The following is a 21,584-nucleotide window of genomic DNA, read 5'->3' as shown; positions in this document are numbered from 1 at the left end:
TATTTTCACTCAGGAAATGTGTAGGTTTCTAAACATGAAATGTTGGACCCCCACCTTTGTCACTATTAAAAGATGTATTTGGATTTTGAAATTAAAAAGCAGTGAACTGTACTTTGGTTTTTTGTTCAATATCAGCATGGTATTCGAGCAGTAGTGATGCCATCTCTTCATGCCCGTTGTACACAGCATAGTGCAAGGCGCAGTTGCCGCTGTCATCCCTAATGTTCGGATTAGCACCGTGCTCCAATAGAACAGCTGCACATTTCTGCTTCCAGCATTGGACAGACTGCGTTTTATAACAAAAAGCAGATTATCAGCTCAAGGAATCCAAGATAAACATCCCTCAGGTTTCATCAGCAAGCTACATGTAAATGGAGGTAGCATTCTTTCCACCATAATCCCTTCAATCACTTGGAGCTCATGCTGAAGTTAATGGCGCAACCTACCTTCATCAGAGGTGTGATGTGGTTCTTGTCCAAGGCATCGATCTCGCAATTATTATTCACTAGAACATTCACCACTGGTAGACGGCCATAGACACAGGCAAAATGCAAAGCTGTCCTGTGGAAATAAAAGGAGTCTTTGTGACATTGTAGAACACTGTCCCAATGTGTAATTATCACATTAAATATCCTGTCATTTTCTTGCCTTCTAAACAAATCTTCGATGTTCTTAGAAAAGGACAAAATTTCCAGTTTTTATTTTATTTTATTTTTTTTTTTAATTCTAAAGAAAGGACAACCTATCTGAAGTCCTTTCTCTATGTGACCATGTGACCCATGGATAGATCACATCTTCCTGTTAAGAACTGCTCTGTCATTGAGTTGCTCACTTGAATCAGCCCAGAGCAGCTTATTTGAATATAAGAAAGCATGGCTGGATATAAAATGAACTCAGTAGTATTTCTGTAAACATTTGTCTCATTTTCCTTTGTTTACCAAAAAAAAAATGTATTATTGGTCTTTTGCTGTATATTTTGGTTTCCATTTTTGTGCTTTTATTGGGACTCTTTTTGTGTGTGTTTCTTGGGGATAGTTTTCTTTTGTCTTGTTTTGTTTCATTTCCTTGTTTTATAAAGAGATAAAGCATGTGGAGTTGGGTGAGTGAGGACATGAGGAGGGTGTGAAAAGAGCTAGGGAGGGGAAAGCTTGATCTGATTATACTGTATGAAAAAAGATTTTTCTTTAAGAAAAGAAAGACATCATCTTTGAATTAAATTCCCCTTGGGTTTAATCTCTCAGTCTTCCTATGCCTCAACTTCCTGATGCATAAACTTTGAAACAAAAAAAGGTATCTAGGTAACTCTTGAGAAGGTTGAACCCAGTCCCTATCTTGGGTGTGTAGTGTCCTCTATCAATTCATGTGTTTACAACTGTTTAACTTTCTAATAAACTCCAGCTCTGCTTCACACAGAGATGGCAGGGCATAGGACACTGTTAGGAGAAGCCCTCCCCACCGGAAATGGGGTGGGAAGGACAAGGAAAGGGCAAGAGGGAGGAGGAGGAGAAAGAAGAGGGGAAGAGGAGGAGAAAGGGGAAGTAGAAAAAAGGAAAAGGGAGAGGGGGAGGAAAAGGAAGGAGAGGAGGGAGAAGAGAAGGGAAACAGGGAAAGGAAAAGAGGAGGGAAGAGAAGGAGAAAGAAAGAAATGGGAGGAAGTGCTATTATTTTCAACACCAGCATGAAAGATGTCCGTGTGTGCCAGCACTTCAGTGCATGGCCCCTTTCTTAACACAGCATCTAAGATCCGTGTGTATGCTGTGAATAGAACACATTCGTCACTTCACCCCAGACCCCAGCCAATACTAGGTCTCTGTGAAAACCATGTCTCTCTGGACACAGGGACATCAGGACTTTGATGTTTGACAACAGCAGACACAACTGGCAGAGCTCTGGTTGCCAGCTCTGTTGGACTAATCAGAAGGAGACGGGGAAGCAGTCAAAAGTTAGTTTGGCAGCTCAGGACCCCTCCCAGGTGTACAGGTCTCGGGTGCTGAGCCCCAGAAGCACAGGCGGACCCCCCTCCCTCATTGTCCATCCAACCTCTTGGGGAAGCCAGGGAGAGAAACAGCCCTTCTCCCATGCTGGCCAGCCCATGAGATAGACAGTTGCCTGCGCTCCCTCCCCCATACCTGTTCTTGTGGTCTCTGTCAAATACGCTGCATTGTCCAAGCGTGATGAGAATCTCCATCCTGCCTGCATCGCCCTCAGCTGCAACCCGATGGATCTGCCCTGCGGGTCTGTATGTTGTATGGTATTTTGGATAGTTGGGACATTCACCGAAGAAAAATTCAGAGACGGACATTTGTGGGCCATCACAGAAACCGAAGGGTGTCTTTTCCTTAACCCCAAAGATCTTCTTCATGGCAAAAGCCATTGGCTTCAGGTCCCTTCCCAAATTCTCATCTTTTCTGGTACCCCAGCCCAGTATTAGGTCTCAGTAAAAAATAAGACTCGCCAGCAACATTTGCACAGAGGAGCTCAGGACTTAAACGTCTCCCAACCAGGGCCTTAAGCAGTTGGCAGAAGCACGGTTGCCAAGCAACACTTCTAAACACAATGTGCACGTGCTAGTTCGTACAAGTGAGCAAGAGCACAACTCTTGACACCTTTGGCGTCCATGAGCCAATGGTAAAGATCCTGAGTGGCCATGTGCCGAGCCCTGCTAGGAAGCGAACCTACAGTCTAAATGTCAATGGGGGGTTGGACGAATGTTTCCGTCATTTCGTACTTGTACCAGTAGGAAAGCACTCTGCAAATATTGGTTTAAAGAAAAGGACAACATAAGGATGGAGAAAGGGGCATAAAATAGAATGCATTCTTTGAGCTAATACATTAGGAAATATAATTATTTTTTTTTTTACTTTTCTTGCTTTTTTAAAAAATTTATAAACACTAATATCAATTGGGATATTACCTTGGATTATAAAGTAACATTTGTTAACATGAAACTTTTATTATAAAAATTGTTGTAAGATTTTCTTTTCTTGCTTGCAAAATGTATTACCTCAATCTGCCCTAAAAATAAGGGAGCACTTTTGACTTGGTTATATAAGATTAGGTGTGAGCATCTTTGAAGTTTGAGGGGTTTTTCTGACACAGAAAAATGCATGAATGAACATTCTTCAGACCTCTCCAGCTGTCAACGTGGTTTAAATTCAGGCCAAGTAAACAATCTATCTATAAAAAAAATGTACATGTAAAAAGCCTTTAATTATGTATAATGTGTGAATCCACTACAGGACAGTACACTCAATAATAGATCATGCACTTTTTTAAGTATGCACTTGTGTTGAACTTTGTGCCCCTCTATAAGAGCTCACCTCCACCATTCTTAGCAGTTCCAGAGCACTGGTGATTTGGAGCCCCAGAAGAAACATCAAACTGCTAATTGCTAATCATAACAGAACCTCAAATTGTCCTTATTACGCCCATCTACTATTCTGTAAACCTGAGAAAAGGGGTGACCCCCAGGAAAAGGGTGGGATAAAGCCAAGAGAAACCAGAATGTTAACAGCAGTGAACACTGATGATAATCCCATTAATATTGAGCACTTCCTGTGGGCCGGCCAATAAAGGAGTCCTCTAAATTTTTTCTGCCATGTTGTGACACGGGACATCAGTATAAGAGTGAGCACAGTGACAATCAAGGAGGTTAAGTAACATTTCTAAAACACCATCAGAGCTGGTAAACGGTAGAGCAAATACTTTCAACTCCCTGGAGGGCTTTTAGACCATGAATACTTTATAAATGGAATATGCTTTGGAGTCCTTTCTGAACTGGGTCATGGTCAGCACCACTTCCGTGTTCCTTCCCCTTGGATTCTTCCCTGTGCACAGAGCTGGGAAAGGCAGGGCTGAAGAGAAAATGGAGCTGGACCCTACACCCATCACCAGGGAAAAAAGCCCACTTGGGTGTGTCTGGTCCTAGACAGGTAGACTCCTAACTCTGGGAGAACAGTGGTTACAAGCTCATTGGAGTCTGTGGATTTCTCCATGCACTGCGGGGGATGGGAGCCTATGGAGCATTCTCCCTCTGAGACAAACCAGCTTGGGCATGTTTGTTAGCCCTGCCATGGGCTCCACTCAGCAACTGCCAGTGAAGGACATACCCTAGTGAAAAGGATTGCCAAGACAGCATTCAGGGAATTCTGGACCTCTCTTCCCACCTCTTGACTTCTCCCTTTATAAAGTATATATCTCACTCTTCCACGTGGAAATAAATGTGCTCCAACTGTAAGTCTCCTGATGTACAACCAATTTCAATTTCATTATCATTGTCCTAGAACCCATAATTGGTGCAATAAAATGTATTCCACTGCACAACCCCAGCTGTGTGAGTGGAAATGAGAAAGCAATACCAATTCCTATTGACTTCCTAGAAATTTATAATAAAACACTACACATTGGGTGGGATAATAATACAGAGTAATATTCTTTCACAGCTGAGGATAAAGGCACAAACAAAATGCAAGGGTCGGCAAAACCAGGCTCTCCTGTGGGTGCCTACAGAGAACCTTCCCTTGTCTCCTCTGGCTCTGGATGACCCCAGGTGTTCTTGGCTTACAGCTTCCTAATTCAGGTCTCAGCATCTGTGGCACCAGGACTTGGTCTGTACCCCTCCCCTTCCTCTCTGTTGCTTCCAAGGAAGGTGGTGATTGTGTTTAGAGCCCTGTCCTCAGACATGCTGCTCCTGCAGATCTGGGGCTGACCCAGGCTGCTGCATTTGTAAAGCTCTGTGGCTGTTCCTGATGCCCAAGGCCAGCTCTGTCCACCTGAGGAGAATCGGCTTCCAGAGGGCTGGAGGAAGGTTTGCATGTGGCTCATTCCCAGCATGGCCCTGTGACATTATAGACTTGGACATTTCTGGGACATACATGTCTCCACAAATTTGTGTATCCAAAAACAAAACAGTGAGAGATGAAGTTGTTGTGCAGGTGCTGTGTTTCATATGAAACAGCCCAGTAAGAGGTGGGGAGAAGCCTGCAGTGTTCCTGGTACAGTGACAAGGGATGAAATGCAGTCACAGGAGATGCATATCTCCTTTCAACTCATTGAACAGTCACAAAAATTGAGTTTTTGTTAAGGGAAAAAGTTTTGACAAGCAATAAAGACTAAACCACAAAAAGCATCCACTGTCTATGCACAGTCAAATCAAAGCTCAAGTCCAGAACTCTCCCATCTTGCCTCCCTTGAAAGTATCAAAGTGCTGTCTTGGTCTTCTGTTTTTCCAGGACAGAGAAGGTAAACCTAATGATGCATAGGAATTTAATGTTCGTGTCTCACCTGAGTGTGCACATAACTGAAGAGAATTTTAGTCATAGGGTCCAACCTGCACCAGGTCTAATATGAAAACAGTACTGAATATGGCCACCGACCAAATATTCCTTGTTCCTAAGTGTCTGACAGAACCCTGGCTTCTCTGTTGCATTCATGAGTATGGCTACCTTCCCAATGCCAAAGCACTCTCCAACCTGTGACAACTGAATTAGATTAGGCATGAGGTGCAGATGGCTATGCAGGTAAGGAACTGAGGGAACAAAATGGTGCAGTGCCTTGAAAGCACAAAAGCTAGAGTTCTATTCCTAGCAAAGCTGTCTTTCAAGTGTAAAGGCAGAGTAATCATTTCCAGACAGGGGAAAACAGGAAATCCATCATCTACATCAAACCTGTGCTACAACCAGTGGCAAATAGTCAGCCAGTCTTACCAATAGACAAGGTACAGGTCAGTGAAACAGATCCTCTCTCAAAAACAAGGTGGCTGGAACCTGAAGAATGACAGATACCATAGATTGTCCTCTGGATCTCCATGTGCAAATGTGCACATACACACTTGCTCTCTCTCACTCTCTTTCTCTCTCTCTCTCTCTCACTGTCTCTCGCCATGCCTGCCTGTCTGTCTACCCTTCATTACCTAGTTTTAAATCTGAGATTAGGAACAAATCTCACTTTCTCATAGAAGTTAATAATTTGGAAATGCTCATAGAACATCTAATGCATGACAGCGTGTCCTTGTTGCTGTGGTGGGTTATTCATCAGCTTGACAGAAGGAGGAAGTTATGTGGAAAGAGGAATCCTAATTGAAAAAATGCATGAATAAATGTTTACAACTGATGATAATTTTAGATCACTTTCTTAATTAATGGTTGATGTAGTAATGAGAGCCCAGCCCACTCTGTCGGTGGTCCTGGGTTCTATAAGAAAGCATCATGAGCAAGCCATGGCTAGTGAGCCAGTAATCAGCACTTCTCCATGGCCTCAGCTCTAGTTCCTGCCTTGGTCTCTGCCTTGACTTCCTTCTATCATAGACTACAAGCTGTAGGATCAAATAAATCCTTTTCTTCTAAGTGTATTTTGGTCACTGTGCTTTATCACAGCAATAGAAACCCTTCCTAACACAGCACTACTCCTAGTACCCAGCAGGCTGAGGCAGGACACTCGAATTTGGGATAAACCTGAACTACAAACTGGAAACTTTATAGCTTTAACTGAAACTGTTCTGATGAGTGTTTTCTTCTGTAAGTTATTTCATCTTTAGGTGTTTTTTTTTTCCTGTGATGTATTTTTCTGACCACTGTATTACAAGAATACTAATATCAGAGTAAGATTGGGAGAGATTTTTCTCTTTTGGAAGACTTTGTCAAATATTGTCCTTAATTTTTAATAAATTGCCAAGCTGTCTAATACTGCTCTTCATTTACTGGAAGTTTTGAATTCCAGTCTCTGTTATTCCTTCTCTTCATTCTCTCCCATATTCCATGTTATTCATTGCTTTCTAGAATGGGATCCTTCATGCTGCTCAGCATGCCCTCAGACACTTGGCCTCAAGCATCCCCCTGCCTCAGCCTCCTGAGAAGCTAGAGCTAAAGGCCACAGCTGACTAAATACTGGTTCACCTCAGGGGTTGATTTAATCTTTCTAGGAAATTTTCACTTCATGTTATTCATCTAATTTGACAAACGTGTTCAACCATCCCTTCACAATCGCTCTCACTCCTGCAAGAGCAGCACTGTATCCCTTCCTCTTCTGTTCCTGCTTTACAGAGCTTCATTCTTTTCTCTATTTCCTCGCTTTTCCTCTTATTCACTGTCAATCTAGTTAAATGTTGGCCAACTTTGATTTGATGTTTTCAAAGCATCAGCTTTTGGCTTCACAGTTTCCCTTTTGGTTTTAACCCTGTTATGCAGACATCTCTGCTCTAATCCCATTTTATTTCATTTCTCTTCTTGTTTGGGATTTCCCATGTTCTGAAGTAGAGGATTAAGTTCTCAGTTTGAGAACCCTTTGCTGTCTGTGTACTTGCAGCCACACATTCCCCTCTGAGCAGTTTTCATTGCATCCATAAGATGTCATAAGTCACGGTTATTTGTACCACAAGCTATTTCTTATTTTCCCTTTCACCTTCTTTGCCTCATCAGTTGTGCAAGAATGTGTGTCTTAATTTTCACATTTTTCATGAACTTTCTAGCTTCTGTTAGTCATTAGGAATTTCATCCCATTGTGATCAGAAAGTTTGTACTGAACCATTTCCACCCCATCAGATTTATCCCATCCTTTCATAGTCTCTGACGTGTATAACCGGGAGAGTGATCCATCCACTCTTGGAAGAAGTATGTTCTTAATGTAGGTCACTCAGGAGACAACACTGTAGCTCTCCATAAATTTACGCAATCTGTATCAAGAAAGCCACTAGAGGTCATGGAAAGCTTTGAAGACAGAAGCCTGAAAACATGATTGAAATGCAACATTCCCTCCACAAAATAAAAGACAAAACAAACAAAAGAAAAAAAAACAAACCCTTTTTGCATTGCTGGCCTTCACAAGGGTGAAAACTCTCAGGTGTAAAAAGTACAAATTACAACTTTGCAAACAGACACCCTGAAAGCAGATAAGGGTGGTGCATGGCATTGCCCTGGAGGTCTACTGCAAACCCCAGTGAGATGAGACAAACAGTGCCGAAAATCTGCTCTCTCACATATAGTCAAGAGAGAGCGTGAGGTGATCTGGGCCCTGTCTTCAGAAGGGATTGTGGCCCTCAGTCTCCCCTGCCTTCTTTCTGGCAATGTGATTTCTTACTCACACATGGGAAAATAGATGTGTTATCCTATGCCTCAGAGGATCTTTGTCAGAACTTAGTAGATGTCATTCATTACCTTTGACTCCTCCCTACAAAAACCTAAACACGTCTGCTCTTTATATATTTAGGGTGCCTCACAGTTTTCATTATGAAAACTGACTACCGAGTTCACCTTCAGAATTCAAAATTAGGATTTGGAAATTACATGCCCCAACATGCTTCAAATGAAATGAAAAACATCCTAAAGGCAGTGGTCTCATTCTAAAATTTATTTCTCTAGCAATGGTGCAAGCGTTTGAAAGAGTAATCTATTACCTAAGACCCAAGAGACAACAATGTGTTCTAAGACAGTGAGGCTGAAAAGGCAAAGAGAAAACAAAGTTTGAATAATTTAGACAAAACCTGGCATCCTAGGCAAAGAAACCCACCAAGCCAAGCCAGTTTTCAGACTCTCTGACCTTAATGGGCTAGCCTATCACAATTATATCTTTGTGTGAAGATGAATTTTAAATGGAGCTGGAAGACAGGGGTGTGATAGCTTTTAAGCTAACATGAAATCCAATTATATCAAGGCCCTGAAGCTTAAGGTCATGTTTATATAACATTAGACAAATTGCAAGGATGGAAAGTTCAGGCTCTTTTGTGCCTGGAGCCTTGAGCCACAGCCCAAGAACTCTTACAGAAACCCAACTTGTAGTCTGCAAGGCATCAAGAGAGCTTGTAGCAAATTTAATCAAATCATAATTGGGTCTGAAATTAAAATTGTACATAATCATGTTTGGACTTAATATGAATATTTGGAGGAATTAAATTTATTAGACTAAAGCTAGGATTGCATTAGATGACTAAAAACTAATCAAAGAAAACACAATGAGGACTAAAAACTAATCAAAGAAAACACAGTGAGGGGCTTGTCTTACCACTTTTCTGGATGTTGTGTTTAAGAAGTCTTGAGATTAATTTGGCTCTTTTCCACTATTGTAATATGTGAAGAACAATGACTGTGTGGTTTCTTTACAGTTTCATCCTATTATTTCCTTTTTGTGATAGTTTAAAAACTTGACATGTAATAATTGTACATGCATAGGTTATGATATTTAAATATGGTAAGATTTTTTTTTAACCATATATGTAGTGTATCTCAACCAGACCATAGTAAATTGCTGTGATAGTAAATATTGTCAAGTTGACAAGGTCTAAAATCAGCTGGTAGACCAAAAGCAACTTGGGAACAGTGTGACGTATGTGTCACAATCTCAGTATATCAAGAAGGGCAGGAACCTGGAGGCAGGAGCTGAGCCTAGGTCATGCAGGAATGCTGCTTAATGGCTTGTTCCTTCTGGTTTTCTCAGCCAGTTTCTTATACCACTCAGGACTACCTTCTAGGAGTGTCTCTACACACAGTTGGCTAGGCCCTCTAATATCAATCACTACTCAGTGGCATGCACCACAGGCTTGCCCACAGGCCTAATGTTGAGTTTCTAAAAACAGTTACTGACTACTAAAAAGGAAAGTCAGCTTTCTATAAGGGTATGGTCCCAATAGCTCTACACCCATATGGGCCATATTAATTAGATTCAGTGGATTATTTTAAAGGGGGATATTGCTGAATAAACTTATGTCAATTTGGTACCAGGAGTGAGGTATTGGTATGACAGACCTGACAGTGTTGTTTTGGGGAGGACTGTGGAAAGACCCTGCAACTTTGTGCAAGAAAAATCATTGAGAGTTCAGTGTTCAGTGAGCTGTTCTTTAGGAGCTTGGAAAACAAGAATGTTGAAGGCAATGCAGAAGATGAAGGCCCAGCTTGTGGAGTTTAAACACCTTATCAGAGTCATTTATTACTTTGAATTAAGATTCTGTGGTTCTAGTTAGATAGGTCTGCAGAATTAGCTGTGATTAATAAGATATTATAACTACTAAAGTTAAACCTTTGCTTTGCTGGGATATTTGGTTCTAATTGACTAGAGATGAGAAATTAGCAATGATTAAGAAGAGACCAGCAGCATCATTGAGGTGAACTCTTTTGGGAAGTGTTTCCTAGGAGTCAGCACACAGAAGCTGTGTTCCAGAGGTGGCCAAAGTTGTACCTTTGTGCAGGAAGCTAAATTAGGTGGTGTTAAGAGTCACCCAGGTGATACTGGTTTTGAAGGCATAAAGGGGCATGGCACTGTGGGAGGCCAGGAGAAGCCATTGCTGAAGGATCAGTCTCAGTAACAGCTGAACATCCAGGACTGAAAGAATCATCATGCAGAGAAGCTGAGACTTGGCACCATGAAAAGAGCCTCTAAGAGGCCATTGGTCAAAGTACAGCCTAGTTGCAGCAGAAGACCCCAGTATTTTGGAGATGCTAGTACCATGGAATGACCATCATGAACAGCAGCAGAGGTGGTGTAGATCTAACAAGATCCTAGAAGACAAACTGTGTACTGAAGAGTGTGGAGCTGGAGAAGTGACTTAAGCCCCTTGGAGGAGCCCATAAGATGGTGAATGAATCCCAGATGATTGAGTTATTTACACTATTAGAATTTGGTTTTGCTTTGTTCAGATTATGATAGTACCCTGCTCTTCCCTCTTGAATAAAGTATTTTAATTTAATTTCAATTTGATCCAAAAGCTGAAAGATTATTTTTAACTTTTAAGAGGGTCTGTATTTTTAAAGAGATTGTATATTTTAAAGAGACTGAAATTTTAAGGTGCTTGAAGTTGTAAAAGCTCTGAGATTTTGAAAGATATTTATGGATTTAAATGTGAGATCTTGAAATGAATGAGAAGGGAAAGCTTGTGGCTTAGCAGCTATGTGTCAGTTTGTGGAGGTAAATTGTGCTGGATAGTTTTATGTCAACTTAATACAAACTAAAGTCATCTGAGAGGAGGGAACCTCAACTAAGAAAATGCCTATGTGGGATCAAGCTGTACGCAAGCCTGTAGCACATTTTCTTGTTTAGTGATTGATGGGGGAGAGCCCAGCCCATTGTAGGTGGGGCAATCTCCAGGCTGGTGGTCCTGGGTTCATTAAGAAGCAAACTGAGCAAGCCCTGTTGAGCAACCAGTAAGCAAAACTCCTCCATGGCCTCTGTATCAGCTCCCACCTCCAAGATCCTGCCCTGTTTGAGTTCCTGTCCTGACTTTTTTCAGTGATGAACAGCAATGCTGAAGTGTAAGCCAAATAAACCCTTTTCTCTCCAACTTGCTTTTTGATCATGTTATTTCATCACAGCAATGGAAACCCTAACTAAGACAGAAGGAAAGAACATGAAGTTGGGAGGGGAGTGTGGTTTGAATGACAGTGGCCTCATGGGCTCCTATGCATGGATAGCCAGTGCCCAGTTTATGGAACTGTTTTGAGAAGATTAGGAGGAGTGGCCTTGTTGGAGGAAGTGTGTCACTGGAAGTGAACTTTGAGGTTTCAAAAGCTTGTGCCAGGCCCAGTCTCACTTTCTCTGCCTGCTTGCTGCCTGTGGGTCAGGCTATAAAGCTTTCAGGTACTGCTACAGAACCATCCCTGTCCAATTCCTGCCATGATGACCTCTAAAACTGAAAACCCGCAATTAAATGTTTTCATTTTTAAGAGTTGCTTTGGGTGGTATCTCTTCACAGCATAGAACAGTAACTAAGATGAGGGTTGTTGGGGGGGAGAATCAAGTAATGAGAGGGAGAGAGGGTGAATTGGATCAAATGCATATATGAAATCATCAAAGAATAAATGAAAGTATTTTTAAGATTGCAACATATGGAAAGTTCATAGCACTAAGTGCCCACATGAAGAAACTGGAGAATAGTCACATTAGAGAATTAACAGCACAACTGGAAGCTCTAGAACAAAAAGAAGCAAACTCACCCCCAGAGGATTAGATGCCAGAAAATAATTGATTTGAGGGCTGAAATCAATAAACTAGAAATTAGGAAAACAATAAAAAGAATCAATGTAACAAAGAAATGGTTCTTTGAGAAAATCAACAAGACAGATAAACCTTTATCCAAACTAACCAAAAAGCAGAGTACATGCAAAATTAACAAGATCAGAAATGAAAAGAGGGACATAACAACGGACACTGAGGAAATCCAGAGACTCTTCAGACCATACTGTGAATACCTGTACTCCACAAAATTCGAAAATTCAATGGAAATGAACAATTTTCTGGATAGATATCACCAAAATTAAATCAAGAACAGATAAGCAATTTAAATAAACCTGTAGCCCCTAATGAAATAGAAGCAGTCATCAAAAGTCTCCCAACCAAAAAAAAAAATCCCAGAGCCAGATGGTTTCAATGAAGAATACTACCAGAAATTCAAAGAACAGTTAATACCAATACTCCTCAAAGTGTTCCACACAATAGAAGCAGGCTACAATTACCTTTGTACCCAAGCCACACAAAGACACAACTAAGAAAGGGAAATCAACACCTAATTAAATTTATTTTAAATGTAAGCTTATTTAAATGTAAGTCACTAGGTGGCAGGAAAAGGCTGCCTCTGAGCCTAAAAAGGAGAATTCATTTTTGTTCCCCAAAGTTCCTAGTCACCAATCACATGTTGATGCCTCCCTCCTTTGAAGTCCCTAATCACACTTCATTTCTAAGGCACACTAGTCTCCAATGCTCCAAGAACACTGTCATGTTTCTTTCTATGCTTTTATTTCTCCAGCAGGGAAACTGACTGCGAGTCTCCTGGCACCACTAGTATAATGCTCTGAGAAACATTTCTCACAGCACCGGCATGTGGCTCTGTGGTAAACCATGCTCACAGTTTGTGTGAGACCCTGGATTGAAGAGTCAGCAGTGGCAATCCCCAACCCAGTCTGGATTGTCACTTGAGGTTTATCTTCCCACAGGTCAGTGCAGCCTGCTTAGTCCCCTGTCAGTCCCTGGTGCACAGCAGTTGTCATTCCCTACAGCTCCTTACACTCTATCCTTAGGTGGACACAGCGTTCTCACTTGCCACCAAGACCTTGTTCCTGTCTCCATTTATTTGTTATACAATACTAAGCCATACAGAGTTACAAAATGTTTACAAGTTTGTAGTGAGCTGTCCACCCCATCTGCACCTATTGCACTGACCACGCCCACTGGGGCTTGGGGACAGGTGTGGATGTGACCTGTGGGAGCTAGGTCTGGAGTCTTGGACCCTAGCTCGCTCTCTTACTCCCTGGTCAGAGCATTTGGAGGTATCCTTGGAACCGGAACCTGCAGAGGTCATCTGTTTCTGGTGTATGAGATTTCTCCCCAATAAGCATCCATCAGCCTATCATTTCCCAGATTCTTATTTACCACGCTTTACAAGTTAAATAGTATCCTCTCCCCAAGCAATCATATTGAAGCTCACAGCCTATATGTGGCCAGCAGAGATTTTTGTGGGAATGCAAATATTTGAAATTTTTTTAATTGTGCAAAATTAAAAATCTGGAGGGATCGCATAAAGTCAACATTTAGTTTTGTGTTGACAGAGGTGTCCCAGCAACTCCTTTCCTCACAGTGCAAAGGGCTGTCCAGAGTGGATCAGCTGCTTTCTATGGAAGGGTCTCTCTCTCTATCTCTCTATCTCTCTCTCTCTGTACCCCTCTCTCTCCTTTCCTCCTCCTTCTCCCCCCTCTGCAAATGCATGTGCCCCCACAAGAGCCAAGGCTTCATCCTGGGATATTCTTAGCCTCTGATAAGAGTCTCTAAGCAGCCGTAGAGTGACTAGGCTTCTCAGAGCCCCCTCTCAACTCACCAAGACCTCAACCTCAGCATGCAATGACTTGTGCAAAGTCCTACTATAGCTCCCAAAGTCACATAGCCACATCCCTAAGGTGACACAAACCCCCTTTAAAGTGCCTGCTTGAGAAAGCTCAAGGTTGCCCAAGGAGTAATTGCTTGTGCCATTCTTTCTGCTTCTCAGCTTTCCTTGGAAGAAGGAGCCCCACGCTGGGTATAAACATGAATATTTAAAGGCAATGTGACATCATGACCATTTAGGAAATTAGCAATAGCAAGTTCTAACAGAGGTCCTATGACATTTCAGCCATGGGCTTTGGACCAGTAATAAAATTCCCTCTTGTGGAGCAGGTCTTAATTCCAATCAGGAAAAAGTCACTTACCCCATAAGAGTTATGCCACTAATGTACCAGTGAGAACATTTTGACTATTAGGTCAGTATTATCACATGCAGGACCCATTCCTGTACCCAAACTGCTGGTAACTTTTTTCTTCTCCCTATAGTCCCTGCAAGACCTGGAACTGTGAAAACTAGCCAGAAGAAAGGGTTTGAGATGTCCTATATCCAAAGTGTGCAGTATCTTCAACATCAGTTGGTGTTGCTTTGGAGACCTCTGTGATCTCCTTGACCACACTCATTGAAAGGTATCCCATGCCTAATAGTTCAATTTTTATTTAATAAACCATGTCTTCTATGAGTTGCATTGTCCATTCATGTGGATAATTCAGTTGGAATTCTTTTTTTAAGTTGTATTTTAAAATTAGCTTACTAATGACATCCATAAGGATTTACATATACCCTTTGTCTTGAAGAACTTGTCCTGTATTCCTTTTTCTCACCTATGTCCTACACCTATCTCAGCTTAATCCTTTAACTTTAACCATGGTGTTCCCATCTCTTATTTCATATCTCATATAGTCTACTATCCCTCCACTTATGTTGTGAGACAGTTGGCTTAACCAGGCTTTCTTGACCTTTCCTTTGAGTTAGCCCTCTCCCAACCTCCTAGTTTGCCCATACTCCAGTGCCTTTCAGAGATTAAGACTTTCCCCCTCAGAATTCCACCTCCTCTCTTGACTGCTTTTACCCACAATCATTTTGCCACTTCTCTTACTTAACCAAATGCCTCTTTCTGGATTCCAGTTGTACTCCATAAAAGACTTGAAGCTGTGATTCACAAATGAGAGGAAACGGCTTGTCTTTCTGTACATGAGTTATATCATTCAATACAAGTCTTTCTAGTTGTATCCATTAACCTGCAAACTTTATTACTTCATTTTCTTTGTGCTTGAGTCCATCGTGTGTCTGTACCATATTTTACATTTCAATTAAAATATAATTTTATAGCCTCCCTTTTTTATACCCTCAGATAGATACATAGATAGATAGATAGATAGATAGATAGATAGATAGATAGATAGATAGATAGATAGATATGCCTAAGTACATAAATATAATCAGTGTGGCTTCTGTATATATGATTTCAGGACTGACCACTTTTTATTAGATAACTATTTAGAGGGCTCATCTCTGGGACAGGCCATATTTCCCTTGCTTAGCAGTTACTAGTTGCCTATAGTTCTTTGACTAAGAGTAGGACCCCGCTGAGATTTTCCCCTTCCACATTAGCCTATCTACTGGTATTACTACTGTGCAGGTCTTGTTTAGGCAGCCATATTGTTGAGGTATCATGAGTGTAGCTCTCCTGTCATTTCCAGGTGATGCAATTGCTCCTCCTGCTACCTCTGCCCTGGTCACTTTTACTTTCATGGTTTCTTCAGTTACTCCAGATTATGGACTGACATCTGAAGACTTGGAGCTAGGAGCCTCCAACAAGAAAGTGCATTAAATATTTGTCTTTCTGGGTCTAATCCCCACAATTCTTAAACATGACATTTTTGTGGCAGACAAAACTGTAAGAAAATATGCCCTTTCATATATTTTTCTTCATTAGCTTTTAAGCATCTACTATGACCTTAAGTATTTGCTATTAAATTTCCTTTCTCCTATTCACCTCGGAATAAGTTGAATCTTGCAGCCAATTTTAATTTAAGATCAAAATCCTTTGGTTAAATCTACAAGCTCTCTTAATGCCTTGCAGAATACAAATGGGGCTTCCATGCCTGTTTTGGGAACAAGGCTATAAGACTCCAATAAACAAAACAGCCTGACCTTTCCATCTTTGCAATTTGGCCATTGTTATATAAACATGACTTTAAGCCTCAAGGCCTTGAAATGATTTGATTTAATGTTTAGCTGGAAAGCTACCATAATCCTGTCTTCTAGCACCCTGGAATTTAAAATGCCTCTTCATACAAAAGATGTGGGCATGATAGTCTAGCCCAGCAAGGTCAGGCAGAATAAACTGGATTGGTTTGGTGGATTTCTTCCTCCAGAAAGCCAAGTCTTGTCTACTTGTTCAATCTTTGTTTTCTCTTTGCCTTTACAATTTCAATGACTTAAAATGTATTATTGTCTCCATACCTTGATCCTACATAAGAGATCAGTCGCATACACCTGCCTCATTATTAGAGAAATAAATTTCAGAATGATGACCACTACCTTTACGATGCTGTCATTTTACTAAACTGAAAATCAGGGAGCCTGTCTGGGTCCAACCAACATCTTCTGCATATATGGTACAGTTGTGTAGCTTGGGTTTCCTGTGACACTACTAACAGTAGGAACACAAGCTGTCTCTGACACTTGCCTGCTTTGGGGTCCCTTTTTGTTGCCTCATCCAGCCTTAATTTGAGGGGATGTGCCTAGTTTTATTATAACTTTATATGCCATGTTTTATTGCTATCCCTAGGAGGTCTGCCCTTTTCTGAAGAGAAAGGAGGAGGAATGGATCTGGGGGAAATGGAATGGGGTGGTACTTGAAGGAGAGGAGGGAGGGGAAACTATGGTCAGTATGTAATATATGAAAGAAAAAATAATTAATTGATTGATTAAGATAAACAGATGTTTCTTTTCATTTGAGTCCTGTTAGGCAGAGGAATTTCTAAGGCCTAATTCTGAATTTGGAAGGTAACCTCATTAGTTAGTTCATGCCTAATTAGTTAGGCATTAGTTCATACCTCATTAGGAGGCATGAAGTCTTTGTGCTCACAGATAAGAAAGAACTAGGTGACCCTGGAATGATAAATACACTGGGTTGTTCCTACAAGGAAGGGATGCATAACTGCTGTGCAACCGGAAGGCTGGAGTGGTCTTGTTTACTAGTCTGGTGACTTTTGCTCTATCTGTGTTGCCAGAGACTTTCCCAGCACTGGACCCTCCCTCAGACCCTTATCATGAATTTGGTTTTCTCCATCAATACTTAGAACCTATCTTTATAGGCTTTATTGAGTGTTCCCACATAGTCACTTATGATTTGTTTTAAGCTTACTTTGATGCTCAAAGAGATTTATCTATTTTTTGTTGTAAACACAGGACGAGTCAATTATCACCAGAATAAGTTTCCAAAAAAAATTGTGCTGTTATTAAATAGGATTAAAATAAACTACTCAGGGGCAGACTCCAACACCAGTTTCTGAATCATAATGAACTGAACTGCTTTCCTGCCTCCCATAGATCATCATTCTGCTGTCCATAAAGGTCCCTCGGAGACCCCCAAAGGTATCACTATTAATGATATATTTGAGGCCTGATCATAAAAAGGAAAGGGAAGGCTCAAATGTAATACCTAACATTGTCTAAGCTCTGGCAAAAATACTAAGAGGCATGGCATGAAACATCTGTACTCGTGCATATGAGTGAGAAATTACATTGCCAGAAAGAAGGCTGGTGAGACTGGGTCCACAGTGTCACCTGAAGACAGGGCCCAGATTAACAAGCTCTGTCTTGCCTTTTTGTGAGAAAGCAGATTGACACGATCATCTCATCTCACTGGGGTCTGCAGGAGACCTTCAGGGCAATGCCATGCACCACCCTTATCTGCTTTCAGGGTGTCTGTTTGCAATGTTGTAATTTGTACTTTTTGCACCTAACAGTTTTCACCCTTGTGAAGGCCAGCAATGCAAAAAGGGTTTGTTTTTTGTTTTTGTTTTCTTTTGTTTCTTTTGTCTTTTGTTTTGTGGAGGGAATGTTGCACTTTAATCATGTTTTCAGTCTTCAAAGCTTTCCATGACTTCTACTGTTTGAAATGGGAAACAACACACGGTGGCTTTCTTGATACAGGTTTTGTACATTTATGGTTCCACTATGGAGAGCTACAGATTTGTTTCCTCAGTGACCTTCATTAAGAACAACAATTTGTCTCATTCGTCAGAACCAAGTACCCTCATGGACCACCTCCTGAGGCCATCTAACTCCCTTGAAAGCCCAGCTCCTGTGCTACACTTGCAGCAGGATGAGCAGCTGCATTGTCAACTGCATGACTGACAAGCTGACTTCCTGCAGAGGAAGCTGTACCTGAGACAGGAGTGTCAGTCTGGGAGGTCACAGGGCGTTTGCTGTGCCCTGGATAGAGCTGTAGGCCTTGAAGTTGGAGGCAGTGGACAGGATCCGGAAAGTGTTCACAAGGCCACATGTTAAAGGCATTGAAGTTTTACAGTGGAAAAATTTAGAGAACACAGAACAGCAGAGTGATGGAGACATAGAGGAGCAAACAGAAAACAGATAAGACCCAAAGCAAAAAGACAAACATGAATCCAAGTGTACCCATGGCAGCACTGAGTGTGCACAGCACAAATGATCCACATGAAGGATGATGCCCTGGAGTGAGATGAAAACCTGTATTCACCTATGTGCTCTCAATGGGAGATACACCTGTAACGAGGATACACCTGTAGAGAGGTAGAGAAGATACACCTGTAGAGAGGATACCCCTGTAGAAAGGATACATCTGCAGGATACAAAGATGCAGACAGGTTTGATTTAGTAAAACACTTTAAAATATAAAACAGTTAAGAGATATAAAGCAGCCAGAGCACCAGTGACACATACCTGATATAAGTGTGTATATATCAAATGCAAAGTCTCGACTGTGGGAGACAAACTCACAGAAATGAACACAGCAAACATAGTAGGAGCAACAGAAATAGCTGGAGAGGCCAATGCCTCACTTTCAGCAACACCTGAAACAAGACAATGGTTCTCCAGAACAGCACAATAAATCAGCCAGTTGCTGCAGGTGCCCACAGGACTTTTTATCCCTAAGCAATAAACCATACTTCTTCCAAGAGTGGATGGATCACTCTCCCGGTTATACACATCAGAGGCTGTGAAAGGATGGGATAAATTTGTTGGGGTGGAAATGGTTCAGTACAAACTTTCTGATCACAATGGGATGAAATTCCTAATGACTAACAGAAGCTAGAAGGTTCATGAAAATGTGAAAATTAAGACACACATTCTTGCACAACTGGTGAGGCAAAGAAGGTGAAAGGGAAAATAAGAAATAGCTTGTGGTACAAATAACCGTGACTTATCATCTTATGGATGCAATGAAAACTGCTCAGAGGGGAATGTGTGGCTGCAAGCACACAGACAACAAAGGGTTCTCAAACTGAGAACTTAATCCTCTACTTCAGAACATGGGAAATCCCAAACAAGAAGAGAAATGAAATAAAATGGGATTAGAGCAGAGATGTCTGCATAACAGGGTTAAAACCAAAAGGGAAACTGTGAAGCCAAAAGCTGGTGCTTTGAAAACATCAAATCAAAGTTGGCCAACATTTAACTAGATTGACAGTGAATAAGAGGAAAAAGCGAGGAAATAGAGAAAAGAATGAAGCTCTGTAAAGCAGGAACAGAAGAGGAAGGGATACAGTGCTGCTCTTGCAGGAGTGAGAGCGATTATGAAGGGATGGTTGAACACGTTTGCCAAATTAGATGAATAACATGAAAATTTCCTAGACAGATTAAATCAACCCCTGAGGTGAACCAGTATTTAGTCAGCTGTGGCCTTTAGCTCTAGCTTCTCAGGAGGCTGAGGCAGGGGGATGCTTGAGGCCAAGTGTCTGAGGGCATGCTGAGCAGCATGAAGGACCCCATTCTAGAAAGCAATGAATAACATGGAGTATGGCAGAGAATGAAGAGAAGGAATAACAGAGACTGGAATTCAAAACTTCCAGTAAATGAAGAGCAGTATTAGACAGCTTGGCAATTTATTAAAAATTAAGGACAATATTTGACAAAGTCTTCCAAAAGAGAAAATCTCTCCCAATCTTACTCTGATATTAGTATTCTTGTAATACAGTGGTCAGAAAAATACATCACAGGAAAAAAAACACCTAAAGATGAAATAACTTACAGAAGAAAACACTCATCAGAACAGTTTCAGTTAAAGCTATAAAGTTTCCTGTTTGTGTTTTCACAGGATCTCAGTTTGTAGTTCAGGTTTATCCCAAATTCGAGTGTCCTGCCTCAGCATGCTGGGTACTAGGAGTAGTGCTGTGTTAGGAAGGGTTTCTATTGCTGTGATAAAACACAGTGACCAAAATGCACTTAGAAGAAAAGGATTTATTTGATCCTACAGCTTGTAGTCTATGATAGAAGGAAGTCAAGGCAGAGACCAAGGCAGGAACTAGAGCTGAGGCCATGGAGAAGTGCTGATTACTGGCTTGATAGCCATGGCTTGCTCATGATGCTTTCCTTTCTTTCCTTTTTTTTTTTTTTTTAATTTAATTTATTATTTTACATGTCAATCCCAGTTCCCCATCCCTCCCTCCCTCCCTCTCTTTTACCCTCTCTGCCCTCTCACATGCACCCTAACCACCTTCCCCTCCCATCCTCCCATCCCAATTCCATATGTAGGGGAATGCCATCCAGTTGGGGTCATGTAGATCTGACAGGTCATGTGAAGTAGGGACTAGGGCTTCTCTCCTGTCTCTAGGTTAAGGCAGTTATCCCTCCATGGGGGATGTGTTCGCAAGGTCCTTTTGTGTACCAGGGATAAATCCTGGCTCCACTGTCTGAGGTCCCTTAGACTGCTCAGTCGTTCTGGCTGAGACCCATATTCAGGGGGGCCTGAGTCAGCTCCCCGGCTATCAGTCTGGGGGCCCGTTAGCTCCTCCTTGTTCAGGTAAGCTGTCTCTATGTGTTTCTGCCACCTGGTCTAGTCCTCTCCATCTGCATCTGGATTCTACTTAGACTCAGTGTTTATGTATGGGTGTTTGCTCCTGTTTCCAACAGGTATTAGATAAGGGATCCATGGATAAGTTAGTTATTGATCTCACTATCCAGGAAGGGCATTTATGGTAGCCTTTTCACAGATGCTCAAATTGTTAGTTGCTGGCAGTCTTGTAGTTCTGTAGACCTTTCTTTGTGTTCAATTTTATCTTCAAACCAATATTGGCTCCCTCTTTTATGTCCTCTCTCTCCCTCTCTCTCTCTCTCTCTCTCCCCCCCCCCCATCTTCTATTCCTAACAGGGCTCAATCTTCCTAGTCACACATGTTTTTCTTTCCTCCCCGTCGCTTTCTCCTACTTCTCTCTGCATTCGCTGCCGGCCCACTTCCCCTGTGCTCTGGGGGACTTGTCCCTTCCCGGTTCTAAAAATATGGAACACTTCATGAATTTGGGTGTCATCCTTGCGCAGGGGCCATGCTAATCTTCTCTGTATCGTTCCCATTTTAGTATATGTGCTGCCGAAGCAAACACTCATGTTGCTTTCTTATAGAACCCAAGACCAGCCACAGAGTGGGCTGGGCTCTCATTACTACATCAACCATTAAGAAAGTGGTCTAAAATTATCATCAGTTGTAAACATATATTCATGCATTTTCTTTCCACATAACACCCTCCTTCTGTCAAGCTGATGATCAACCCACCACAGCAAAAAGGACACACTGTCATGCATTAGA

At 41.6% G+C, this 21,584-nt stretch overlaps 1 protein-coding gene and 1 non-coding gene across 2 annotated transcripts in view; both read right to left on the bottom strand.

The window, feature by feature from the left end:
• Positions 1–2,424, bottom strand: part of Potea (POTE ankyrin domain family member A) — a 143,923-nt gene extending 141,499 nt beyond the window's left edge. Inside the window, exons 1-3 of the mRNA XM_051182086.1 lie at positions 2,130–2,424; positions 447–561; positions 113–286 (exon numbers count right to left, since the gene is read on the bottom strand). Of these exons, the coding sequence (XP_051038043.1) occupies positions 113–286; positions 447–561; positions 2,130–2,374 (534 nt within the window). The 5' untranslated portion in view covers positions 2,375–2,424. The remainder of the gene's footprint in view (positions 1–112; positions 287–446; positions 562–2,129) is intronic.
• Positions 2,425–21,274: 18,850 nt separating this feature from the next.
• Positions 21,275–21,381, bottom strand: LOC127220503 (U6 spliceosomal RNA). The gene has a single exon (XR_007834372.1). It is a non-coding gene; the product is annotated as a U6 spliceosomal RNA (small nuclear RNA).
• Positions 21,382–21,584: the final 203 nt, after the last annotated feature.

The sequence above is a fragment of the Phodopus roborovskii genome, unplaced genomic scaffold (assembly GCF_943737965.1).
Source record: "Phodopus roborovskii unplaced genomic scaffold, PHOROB, whole genome shotgun sequence".
NCBI lineage: Eukaryota > Metazoa > Chordata > Mammalia > Rodentia > Cricetidae > Phodopus > Phodopus roborovskii.
The sequence above is the reverse complement of the archived record's forward strand: the minus strand, read 5'-3'. Positions and strand labels throughout refer to the sequence as shown.